General features: G+C 41.5%; 1 protein-coding gene across 2 annotated transcripts; it reads left to right on the top strand.

Moving 5' to 3' along the window:
• Positions 1–2,253: 2,253 nt before the first annotated feature.
• LOC115164630 (glutathione hydrolase 1 proenzyme) lies at positions 2,254–10,137 on the top strand. Of its 2 annotated transcripts, none has more exons than XM_029717316.1 (13): positions 2,254–2,421; positions 5,493–5,669; positions 5,793–5,923; positions 6,010–6,099; positions 6,466–6,658; positions 7,014–7,174; positions 7,310–7,459; positions 8,552–8,688; positions 8,844–9,031; positions 9,253–9,380; positions 9,527–9,639; positions 9,772–9,885; positions 9,991–10,137. In XM_029717316.1, the coding sequence occupies exons 2-13, from the start codon at positions 5,497–5,499 to the stop codon at positions 10,135–10,137; spliced, it is 1,725 nt and encodes a 574-aa protein (XP_029573176.1). In that variant the 5' UTR covers positions 2,254–2,421; positions 5,493–5,496. The 2 variants fall into 2 exon arrangements, with proteins under 2 accessions (XP_029573176.1, XP_029573175.1); XM_029717315.1 differs by having other exon boundaries at positions 9,512–9,639.
• Positions 10,138–12,419: the final 2,282 nt, after the last annotated feature.

The following is a 12,419-nucleotide window of genomic DNA, read 5'->3' as shown; positions in this document are numbered from 1 at the left end:
ATGACTGACCCACCGCCAAACCGGTCATGCTGGAGAATGTTGCAGGCAGCAGAATGATCTCCACGGCGTCTCCAGACTCTGTCACGTCTGTCACGTGCTCAGTGTGAACCTGCTTTCATCTGTGAAGAGCACAGGGCACCAGTGGCGAATTTGCCAATCTTGGTGTTCTCTGGCAAATGCCAAACGTCCTGCACGGTGTTGGGCTGTAAGCACAACCCCCACCTGTGGACGTCGGGCCCTCATACCACCCTCATGGAGTCTGTTTCTGACCGTTTGAGCAGACACATGCACATTTGTGGCCTGCTGGAGGTCATTTTGCAGGGCTCTGGCAGTGCTTCTCCTGCTCCTCCTTGCACAAAGGCGGAGGTAGCGGTCCTGCTGCTGGGTTTTTACCCTCCTACGGCCTCCTCCACGTCTCCTGATGTACTGGCCTGTCTCCTGGTAGCGCCTCCATGCTCTGGACACTACGCTGACAGACACAGCAAACCTTCTTGCCATAGCTCGCATTGATGTGCCATCCTGGATGAGCTGCACTACCTGAGCCACTTGTGTGGGTTGTAGACTCCGTCTCATGCTACCACTAGAGTGAAAGCACCGCCAGCATTCAAAAGTGACCAAAACATCAGCCAGGAAGCATAGGAACTGAGAAGTGGTCTGTGGTCCCCACCTGCAGAACCACTCCTTTATTGGGGGTGTCTTGTTAATTGCCTATAATTTCCACCTTTTGTCTTTTCCATTTGCACAACAGAATGTGAAATTTATTGTCAATCAGTGTTGCTTCCTAAGTGGACAGTTTGATTTCACAGAAGTGTGATTGACTTGGAGTTACATTGTATTGTTTAAGTGTTCCCTTTATTTTTTTGAGCAGTGTAGATTGTTTTTTTTATAACACAATGTACTCTATGGTGAAAAGTACATTGATGTTTGCCATGTGTTTTTGTGTTCTATCTCTTGTATTTTACACTTCCTTTTATGCTTATTTCACTCTTAGAAAAAAAGGTGCCATCTAGAACCTTAAAGTGTTCTTCAGCTGTCCCCATAGGATAAACCTTTGACGAACCCTTTTTGGTTGCATGGAGGGTTTCACATGGAACCCAAAAGGGTTTTACCTGGAGCCAAAGAGGGTTCTCCTTTTGGAACTCTTTTTATCTAAAAGTGTATGTACAATGTTGCTGAAAATCACTTGATATGAAGTGTATTAATACTATCATTATTTGACAGTATTTTACAATCACAACGAATTCACACATTTACATTTTTCCTCATTCATCCATCTAATATATTCTAGAGCAGATTCATGTTGAATATTGAAGATTTTACTGCATCTTCAATGTATGAGATAGTTATGGGAAGTTTATTCCCTCCTTGAAGATAGCTAAAAACTCCACAAAGCAATGGGTCAAGGCATAACCTTACTATCGGCCATCCTATAAAACAGCTATGCTCACTGTTACACAAAAGTTCAACATTCTAATATGTTATTTATAGTCAGACTTGATCTGATCTGTTATCATTTATAGTTAGCTCTTTGCTCCCTGCTCACTCAGCCTCAATCCCAGGTAACAGCTTCCTTATATTGAGTCCCACTTTTGTCCTCAAAACAGCTTGAATTTGTCAGAGCAGGGACTATACAAGGTGTCAAAAATGTTCCATAGGGATGCTGGCCCATGCCTGACTCCAATGCTTTCCACACTTGTGTCAACTTGGCTGGATGTCCTTTTGAAAAACCCAGTAGCGTTACAGTTCAGATTTGAGATCAGACAAACCCGCACATTGACTCAGTACCAGTACCCCCTGTATATAAACTCATTATTGTTATTTTATTGTTACTTCTTTTTTTAACTTTAGTTTATTTAGTAAATATCTTCTTAACTTATTTTTATTAAAACTGCAATGTTGGTTAAGGGCTTGTAAGTAAGCATTTCTCGGTAAGGTCTACAACTGTTGTATTCGGCCTATGTGACAAATATAATTTGATTAGATTTTTCTTAACACACTTAAACCGGTGCACCTGGCAGCTACTACCATACCCCGATCAAAGGCACTTAAATATTTTGTCTTGCCCAATTCACCCTCTGACTGGTACACATACAAAATCCATGTCTCAATTGTCTCAAGACTTAAAAATCCTTCTTTAACCTGTCTCCTCCCCTTCATCTACACTGATTGAAGTGGATTTAACAGGTGACATCAATAAGGGATCATAGCTTTCACCTGGATTCACCTGGTCAGTCTGTCATGGAAAGACCAGGTGTTCCTAATGTTTTGTACACTCAGTATATCTAAGTTGTTTTATAATGGTTGACTTTAATGGAGCTTGTCAAATAAAAATCCCCTCCTCAGTACCATGTGGTACTCACAAAAAAACAGTGAGTGACACGCACTGGACTCAAGGGATAGCTTCTGAAATCCACACGAAAGGTAGGATGAAGCCTAGTCTTGTTCAACAGTTTACATTTGACTCAAATATATGTGATAAAAAATACACAGCGTGCTCCATGGGGGACCTCTGCATTGGGTTGACAGTGATGAGATTAGACACAATAGCTGTGGTGCTCCACAGGTTCCTTTGACAGTGGTTCATCAGGCAGACACAGCAGTAGGACTGACTGCATGCTGGAATAGCTACTGAGGTTGAATTTAGAGGTGGTGGTGGTGGGGTGTTGAGATACTCCTGTCACTTCTGCTGCCAGTTTAGATCTCTGCTTTGTGACTACTCAGGCATCTCAATGGCACTAAGGACGCAGGCAGAATAATAAAAACAGACCACGTCACAAGCTGGCTGCTACTGTGGATACTACTGATGCCCCTCGGTGCAACTGTACTTTTGACAGGCTTGTGAGGTGCATGGCAGAATATCTCTAAACAGGCAGCAGGATCATACAGAAAAATGTGCATTAGGAAAATGTAACTCTTCAATGGCTGTGCGAAGACGCTGGATATTGGCTTGGAACTGTAACACGCTGCTATGGAAATACTGGGACATTTTCAGCTTCCAGGAATTATGTACAGATACTTGCGACATGGTGCCGTGCATTATGCCTGCACATACCATAACCCCACCGCCACCATGGGGCACTCATGTCACAATGTTGACATCAGCAAAACGCTTGCCCACAAGACGCCATGCCTGGTACAGTTGTAACTGGGATTCATCCTTGAAGAGGCCATCGAAGGTGAGCATTTGCCCACAGTCGGTTACGACGCCGAACTGCAGTCAGGTCAAGACACTGGTAAGGATGATGAGCATGCAGATGAGCTTCCCTGAGACGGGTTCTTTGGTTGTGCAAACCCAGTTTCATCAGCTGTCCGGGTTGCTGGTCTCAGACGATTGATTTGTATTTGTATTTTAAACTCTGGCCTTCTAGGCAGTGTTGCAAAGAAAAAGCCATATCTCAGACTGGCAAATAAAAAGAAAAGATTAAGATGCGCAAAAGAACACAGACACTGGACAGAGGAACTCTGCCTAGAAGGCTAGCATCCCGGAGGCGCCTCTTCACTGTTGACGTTGAGACTGGTGTTTTGAAGGTACTATTTAATGAAGCTGCCAGCTGAGGACTTGTGAGGCATCTGTTTCTCAAACTAGACACTCTAATGTACTTGTCCTCTTGCTCAGTTGTGCACCGGGGCCTCCCACTCTTTCTATTCTGGTTAGAGCCAGTTTGCGCTTTTCTGTGAAGGGAGTAGTACACAGCGTTGTATGATATCTTCAGTTTCTTGGCAATTTCTCGCATGGAATAGCCTTCATTTCTCAGAACATGAGTTTTATTGCTTCTTTAATCAGTCAAACAGTTTTCAGCTGTGCTAACGTAATTGAAAGGGTTTTCTAATGATTAATTAGCCTTTTAAAATGATAAACTTGGATTAGCTAACACAACTTGCCATTGGAACACAGGAGTGATGGTTGCTGATAATGGGCCTCTGTACACCTATGTAGATATTCCATGAAAAATCTGCCATTTCCAGCTACAATAGTCATTTACAACATTAACAATATCTACACTTTATTTCTGATCAATTTGATGTTATTTTAATGGACAATTTTGTTTGCTTTTCTTTCAAAAACAAGGAAATTTTTAAGTGACCCCAAACTTTTGAACGGTAGTGTACATCTATGTATGTACATCGCATAGGTTGGTCTAGCGGTCTAGGCCGCTGCCTCCGGTGCATACAAAGACTTCATTTTTTTATATATACAGTGCCCGTCAAACGTTCCGACACACCTACTCATGTGACGAGATCAAACACTATGAAAAAACACGAATGGACTCATGCAGTAACCAAAAAAGTATTAAACAAATCAAAATATATTTTATATTTGAGATTCTTCAAAGTAGCCACCCTTTGCCTTGATGACAGCTTTGCACATTCTTGGCATTCTCTCAACCAGCTTCACCTGGAATGCTTTTCCAACAGTCTTGAAGGAGATCCCACATATGTTGAGCACTTGTTGGCTGCTTATCCTTCACTCTGCAGTCCAACTCATCCCAAACCATCTCAATTGGGTTGAGGTCGTGTGATTGTGGAGGCCAAGTCATCTGATGTAGCACCATCACTCTCCTTCTTGGTCAAATAGCCCTTACACAGCCTGGAGGTATGTTGTGGGTCATTGTCCTGTTGAAAAGCAAATGATTCTCCTACTAAGCACAAACCAGATGGCATGGCGCATTGCTGCAGAAAGCTGTGGTAGCCATGCTGGTAAGTGTGATCACAATAAATCACTGACAGTGTCACCAGCAAAGCACCCCCACACCATCACACCTCCTCCTCACCGTGGGAACCACACATGTTGAGATTATCTGTTCACCTACTCTGCGTCTCACAAAGACAGCGGTTGGAACCCAAAATCTCAAATTTGGACTCATCAGACCAAAGGACAGATTTCCATCGGTCTAATGTCTATTGCTCATGTTTCTTGGCCGAAGCAAGTCTCTTCTTATTATTGGTGTCCTTTAGTAGTGGTTTCTTTGCAGCAATTCGACCATGAAGGCCTGATTCACACAGTCTCCTTATACCTTGTCACAACACAACTGATCGGCTCAAACACAAGAAGAAGGAAAGAAATTCCACAAATTAACTTTTAGGCACACCTGTTAATTGTAATGCATTCCAGGTGACTTCCTCATGAAGCTTGTTGAGAGAGTGTGCAAAGCTGTCATCAAGGTAAAGGGTGGCTACTTTGAAGAATCTATTTATATTTTGATTCGTTTAACACTTTTTTGGTTACATCATGATTCCATATGTGTTATTTCATAGTTTTGATGTCTTCACTATTATCTACAATGTAGAAAATAGTAAAAAATTAAGAAAACCCCTCGAATGAGTAGGTGTGTCCAAACTTTTGAATGGTACTGTAACCTAAACCGCTAGATCACCCACCCACAGCCTACTATTTTTAATGATCTAATAAATTCAATCAATCAAGAATAAATATACCTGTAAGGCTCCTGTCTAACTGTAAGATGTGTTGGTGTGTTGGTTCCCCTGGGCAGGAAAATGGTTAGAAAATCCCTGGTGGCTGGGCTGGTAGTTTTGCTGGTGGCTGCAGTGGGAGTGTTCGTGGGGGTGTTCATGGGGGTGGGAAACAAGAGCCCCATCTCCCCCTCAGACCATTTCTACTCCAAAGCTGCCGTGGCTGCAGATGCTGGAACGTGCTCTGAGGTGGGGAGGTAAGTAATGTTACGCTAGCCGACTAATTCCCACTGAGATGATTCATGGTACACAGTCAAATGACAGGACATGATTAAGCTCTACAAAGAGCATTACGTGTGTGTGTGTGTGTGTGTACCTAGGGACATTCTGAAGAGGAATGGCTCAGCGGTGGATGCATCTATCGCCGCGCTTCTGTGTGTTGGCCTCCTGAACGCTCACAGCATGGGCATTGGAGGGGGGCTCTTCTTCACGATCTATAACGCTTCCACAGGTGAGTCAGTGTGTCCTCAAGCCTCCACAAATGAAAAAATGCTAATAAACACATCCATGTCTGCATTTTGTATCACTGCTCGACAGGGAAGGTTGAAACCATTGACGCGAGGGAGACGGCACCCATGAACGCAACAGAAGACATGTTTGGCAATAACACCCAGCTTTCTCGGAAAGGTACCAGTTCTACTGTTCTGGAATGTACGTCAGGTACAGGATAGGTTAGGCAGGTTCTGTGGTTCAATCCATCCTAAGATAACAGCTGAACAGTAATACGGTAGCTGTAGTGTATCATAGTGACATGGGGATAGAGAGAAGATAACACTGTGGGAATAGTATGAACCTTCTGACATCCTCTTCCCTGGTTTTCCATCATTCTAAGGAACATTAGGTCTAACTGTCTGCATCATATGCATGGCTACAACAAGGGGGCAACAGTTTCACCTGTCAAAATGAGGAAATATACTGATATGTATTTCAAATCCTTTGTGAGCAGGGTTTCAACTTTGTGCAAATGGTGGTAAAGTCTTCTCTGCATAACAGGTGGATTGTCTATTGCCATTCCTGGGGAGATCCGTGGTTACGAGATGGCACACAGGAGACATGGCAGGCTGCCATGGAAGGTGCTCTTTGAGCCAAGCATTGCTTTGGCACGCATTGGTTTCCCTATAGGCAAAGCCCTGGCAAAAGCCATCTCCAAGAACAAGGACGCTATTCAAGGAGATGCCAATATGTGGTGAGGACAGGACAAACACTGAAATGTTTTTTATCTGTAAATGCTATATTACTACTACAACCACTTCTACAAATGTACCTTTTAATGTCAGCCTGAATGTAATGCTCTATGAAGTGCTGTAATAGGATTAGTTGATTTTATCACAGAGTACCACATATTTCAACCAATAAAATGTGATTACTTTGATGTCATTGATGGCTTCCTCTGTGATTTATTATGACCACTGATGATTTATTTGATTGGCCACTGTAAAACCTATGATGACAAAGCCATGGGAATTCTGGTCCTTTTATTCTATGGGTTTGCTTGAATAACTCCTGATAATAAGTTCCCTGTTCTTGTTTTTGTACTCCAGTGAAGTGTTCTGTGACTCCCAGAAAAACATCCTGAAGGAAAATGACATCGTTAAATTTCCCAAACTAGCAGACACCTACGAGAGGATAGCAGAGGAGGGACCAAATGTTTTTTACAATGGGACAATGGCACAGACAATTGTGGATGACATCCAGGCAGCAGGTATTTATATTTGTGCATTATAAAATCCTATTACATCTCATCATTCTTGTTGTACACTATGAGGATGATCAAGCGAGACAGATCTTATAGGCAGTGTGTCGATGTGCTTCTTGAGCAGTTATTTCCCCTTCTCAGGTGGGATTATAACCCTGGAGGACCTGCTGGAGTACCGGCCTGTGTTGAATGAGAACCCACTGAAGCTGACCGTGGGCGAGTACACCATGCACGTCCCAGACGCCCCCTCCAGCGGCCCAGTCCTGGCACTCATACTCAACATAGTGGACGGTGAGCAGCAGCCTAGCTAACTCTGAATCTGAACTCAGCCATGCAGACCAGAGGATTTCAGGTTTCCTTCCCCTGTCAGGTTTCCTTCCACTGTACTCCGCTTGGACACTGTTTCCGCCCCCTCCGTAACCACCACCAACCCTCTACACTAATCCAGCCACAGTTAATTCACCAGGGGCCTCATTTATGAACGTTGCATATGCACAAAATATGCCCCAAAACATGCGTGAGCCAGTTTTCTCGCAAAAGTTGACATTTATAAAAACTGAAGTTGACTGTGAGAATGTACTTATCCTCCCGCAAACTTTAGACCATATAAAGGCACAGTTTGCAGTGGCTGAAGTATTGCATTGCAAGAAGGCAACAGTAGCCTAGTAACCTTGTCCAAATGGGGAATAAATTATGACTTATTCATAACAAAAAAACAGGTAGCTAAATATAATAAAAGATGCAATAATTTGCTGTTAGTGAAAAGAGCGAAAATAAAGTTCTTGACATTTTCCGGATTGACTGACCTTCATGTCTTAGAGTAATGATGGACGATCATTTCTCTTTGCTTATTTGAGCTGTTCTTGACATAAAATGGACTTGGTCTTTTACCAAATACGGCTATCTTCTGTATACCAACACTACCTTGTCACAACACTCACTCACAACACTTGGCTCAAATGCGTTAAGAAGGATGAAATTCCACAAATTAACTTTTAACAAGGCACACCTGTTAATTGAAATGCATTCCAGGTGACTACCTCATGAAGCTGGTTGAGAGAATGCCAAGAGTGTGCAAAGCTGACATCAAGGCAAAGGGTGGCTACTTTAAAGGATTTCAAATACAAAATATACTTTGATTTGCGTAACACTTTTTTGGCTACTACATGATTCCATATGTGTTATTTCATAGTTTTGATGTCTTCACTATTATTATACAATGTAGAAAATAGTAAAAATAAAGAAAAACCTTGGAATGAGTAGGTGTGTCCAAACTTTTGACTGGTACTGTACATTAAAACTACTTTATCTCTGATAAATGAACAAATAGTTATTTTTTATGCTGAAATATTACATAAATATTTTTTCTTTTTTTTTCTTCAGGGTATAATTTTACTGGCACAAGTGTCTCTACGGCCGAGAAAAAGACTTTGACATATCACCGTATCGTGGAAGCATTCCGGTTTGCTTATGCCAAGAGAAGCAGACTAGGGGACCCGCGCTATCTCAATATCACTGATGTGAGAACCCTGATTCCCATTTTTCAAATACACAGTTTCACTCACAAATATATATTTAACTTTGAGTTGTCACAACTTGTAGTTGTATAAAGAATAGGCTGTTCACCAACTGAATTCCTTTTTTTTTTTTACTGATCATTTCATCTTCTCTCCAGCTCATCCACAACATGACCTCAGACTACTTTGCTGATGGGATCAGGAGTAAGATCACAGATGACACCACTCATCCCGACAGCTACTATGAGCCAGATTATTTTGTCCCCGACAATCACGGGACAGCACACCTGTCCGTCATAGCAGAGGATGGAAGTGCTGTGGCTGCCACCAGCACAATCAATCTATAGTAAGAGTCCTACAAGGCAAGACCTCCTGAGACAATAGGACTGATGAATACATAATGCCACAGGGTAGATTATCGATATCCAGAGACAGATCATTAATATAGCATACGTGCACTCTAAACACCCTTTGCTTGCCAATGGTCTTACTGAGAATTTTCTGTTTTCATTTAACAGTTAAATAACATTCATAGGATACGTAACTCCTATCATTTCCCATCTTCAGTTTTGGCTCCAAAGTCATGTCCCGGTCAACTGGCATCATTTTCAATGATGAGATGGATGACTTCAGCTCTCCACACATCACCAACGGCTTTGGAATCTCTCCATCTCCTAACAACTTCATCCAGCCTGGTGAGATAGTATAGGAACTAAATCAATATCTTTATTGCCGGTAAGCTACTGAAAGTTCTCAATTTACACATGTCCCCAGTTTGAGCCTTGGCTGGTTTGTTTTCTGAGAATAACTTTGTCTGAATATTTAGCTGTCTCTGTTTTAGGTAAAAGGCCTCTCTCTTCTATGTGCCCAACTATTATCTTGGACAAAGACAATAGAGTGAAAATGGTGGTGGGAGCCTCTGGTGGAACAAAGATCACCACAGCGACTGCCCTAGTAAGTCTTGAGCCATACAAATAAATTGCTAATCTAAAACAGATAAATCCTACACATGACAGCCATGTATCCTTACATTGTGATATTGTGATGAATCAGAGTATAAGTAGCTTCCTTTTCTCATTTACATAGGTGATTCTGAATTCCTTGTTCTTTGACTACGACCTCAAAAAAGCTGTGACACAACCTCGAATTCACAATCAACTTAACCCAAATATGACAGTAGTGGAGCATGGCTTTGAAAAGGTGGGTAATTTTGAACAATATTGCATATTGTTCGATGAAAAAATACAAATTCATTTGAAAAAGCTTTTGGGTAACTGAAATGTAATCTATGTGTGTGTGTAATAGAGTGTATTAGATGGTCTGGCACAGAAGAACCATGTAACAGAGCTGCTGATGACTCCTGGATCAGTGGTTCAGGCGGTGGTGCGACAGGGGGAGCGGCTCTGTGCTGAGTCCGACCCCAGAAAAGGGGGTTATCCAGCGGGCTACTGAGTCTCCATAAAGAAACAGGGCCATTAAGAGACAGGGCCATAAAGAGGCCATGTATCTGCAATGAGACGCAAACAATGGCTCCTCAAGGAGGCACAGCCACTTTTTCTTCAGCCTAAATTCATTTCAAGACATGGAAAATGACTTTACTCCACATCAATACCTCCTCCCTTCACACCAAATAATCGGCAACATTTCTGCTTTTATTTCAGCATTATTTATTTTTGTGTTTTGAAAAAGAAGTGCGATTGCAACTCTGAGAGTGGCATTTTTTTAAATCCTTGCTGTATCAAGAGATCATTGTCAATTATCCTGAAGAAAGAAGTTTATTTATGCGATGCAGTGGGGTAGCAGAACGCTGGACTGTAACTGTCGTTTCCTGCTGGATGTAAATACCAATGGGCCAGAACTGAAATGGACGCCATGGATCACCTGATGTACATTCTGAAATAGTTTGCTTATGAAATATTAGCCAACATATTAGTCAAATTACTCTGTGATGATGAGCAATCATTCTGTTTGACAGAAAAATAGCCATTTATCTGAGATTTAAGAAAGGTCATGTTTTAGGGGATAATGTGAACACCAATATGAAAGGTTGTCAAAGTAGTTTGTCTCTGTCCATTGAACAAATCAAATATAGAGAAATTACTGTTTTGTCTCTCCATCAAGGAAAAATGGTGTTGTTTGTTTTTAACCATGTAAAATACCACAGTTGGTCACTGAAAACTCCTCGACTTCCACCTCAGGTCTTAACAGGTCAGGTTGCCAGATTTGTTTGTGCTTTATGGGTTGGCTAAAGCACAAACAGATTTGGCAACCAGGCTACAGGTCTACCATCTGCCTTATGAAGATGTTGGTCACAGGTAGCTACATTTTTATTTTCATGAGAATTCTGATCTGTAACTCTAAAACGGTGATTTCTGTTTTACTGATTTCATCTCAACTCTGCCCATTGCCCATGGGGGCCTGCTGTTAATAAGGGCTCAAATACGGCTGCCATTGACCTATTCAAATGGTATTTTTATATTTTTTCTGATGAGGATTGTTAAGAAAGACACATTTTTAATGTTTAATATCGAGTAAGTGAATGTAGTGTATTTAAAAAAATACATGTGCAGATATATTTTTTTAAACTTGCATTGTTCTCATGCCATGCTTGTTGCCATGCTTGTTATTAAACATTTTAAACAAATACATATTTCACATTACTCTGCCTGTTCTCCATATTCTTAGGGACATCCTTCTCTGCTTTGATAACTGTAACCTAACTGCTGAACTAATGTTACTGTAGTATGAAATCAAATGATTGAAGCAAGGTTTTAGCAGAATGTTTTACAGTACACAATATGTTAATAACAGGTACATTATGTCTGACCAACTGACTGAAGTACCATTTCATACCAAAACGTTTGGCTCAACTTCCTTTAACAGTTTGAAGAACAAAATACCCAGCAGTTTCCTTCTGACAAATCTTGGCAAGATGTGGCATTTGGCACCAGCTGTGGCTTTTACAAAAACCTCCAATTGGATTAATCACTGAAGCCATTGAACTGCCTGTGCTTCCATAGACCAGTAAAGTATAGGAAGCTAAATAGATAACAAATCACACATATAGGACTCACCCTAAATACTTCCTCTCTATCAAAAACTGCTCTTCTCTGTTATGAGGTTCTCAATAAGTGAAAAGACAAGCATGCTAATAGACCTCACCAGTAGCACTATAGGTGGCAGAGTTGGTGACTTGGCAGTTGAATAAAGAGTCAAACATTTAACAACATAGATGTGAAAATCTCCATGAGAATGATATACACTAAATATACAAAACATTAGGAACACCTGGTCTTTCCACGACATAGACTGTCCAGGTGAATCCAAGTGAAAGCTATGATACTTTATTGATGTCACTTGTTAAATTCACTTCAAAATCAGTGTAGATGAAAGGGATGAGACAAATGAAAGGAATGTGGCCTGAGACACTCTGTGTATACTCTACTCTCTGCTTCCTTGTGAGAGTGAAATTATTCATATTCATTCAGACAGCATTCGGCCTGTGGGCAGATGGGAAAGGATGGCTAATGAAGCTGTACATTATATGAATAGTAAAGCAAGTGTTTTTCAATCCATTGACACAGCTCATCTTAACTGTGCTAATAGAACATATCCCATGCCCCCGACTACTGTGATCCTCATGACAGCACAGGCCTGAACAGAGTCTAGTGGCAGCGTTGAGGCTCAGTGCTCACATACAGGGGCCACTGGTGCAGAGAACATCGAGCGTCAAT

This window comes from Salmo trutta, chromosome 27, assembly GCF_901001165.1.
Source record: "Salmo trutta chromosome 27, fSalTru1.1, whole genome shotgun sequence".
NCBI classification, from domain to species: Eukaryota; Metazoa; Chordata; class Actinopteri; order Salmoniformes; family Salmonidae; genus Salmo; species Salmo trutta.
This window is presented reverse-complemented; position numbering and strand designations above follow the sequence as displayed.

Coding starts and splice junctions, on each gene's coding strand:
- LOC115164630 (XM_029717315.1), top strand. CDS start 5,497: ATGGTTAGAAAATCCCTGGTGGCTGGGCTGGTAGTTTTGCTGGTGGCT. Junction 5,670..5,792: donor ACGTGCTCTGAGGTGGGGAG/GTAAGTAATGTT, acceptor GTGTGTACCTAG/GGACATTCTGAAGAGGAATG. Junction 7,175..7,309: donor GGATGACATCCAGGCAGCAG/GTATTTATATTT, acceptor TCCCCTTCTCAG/GTGGGATTATAACCCTGGAG.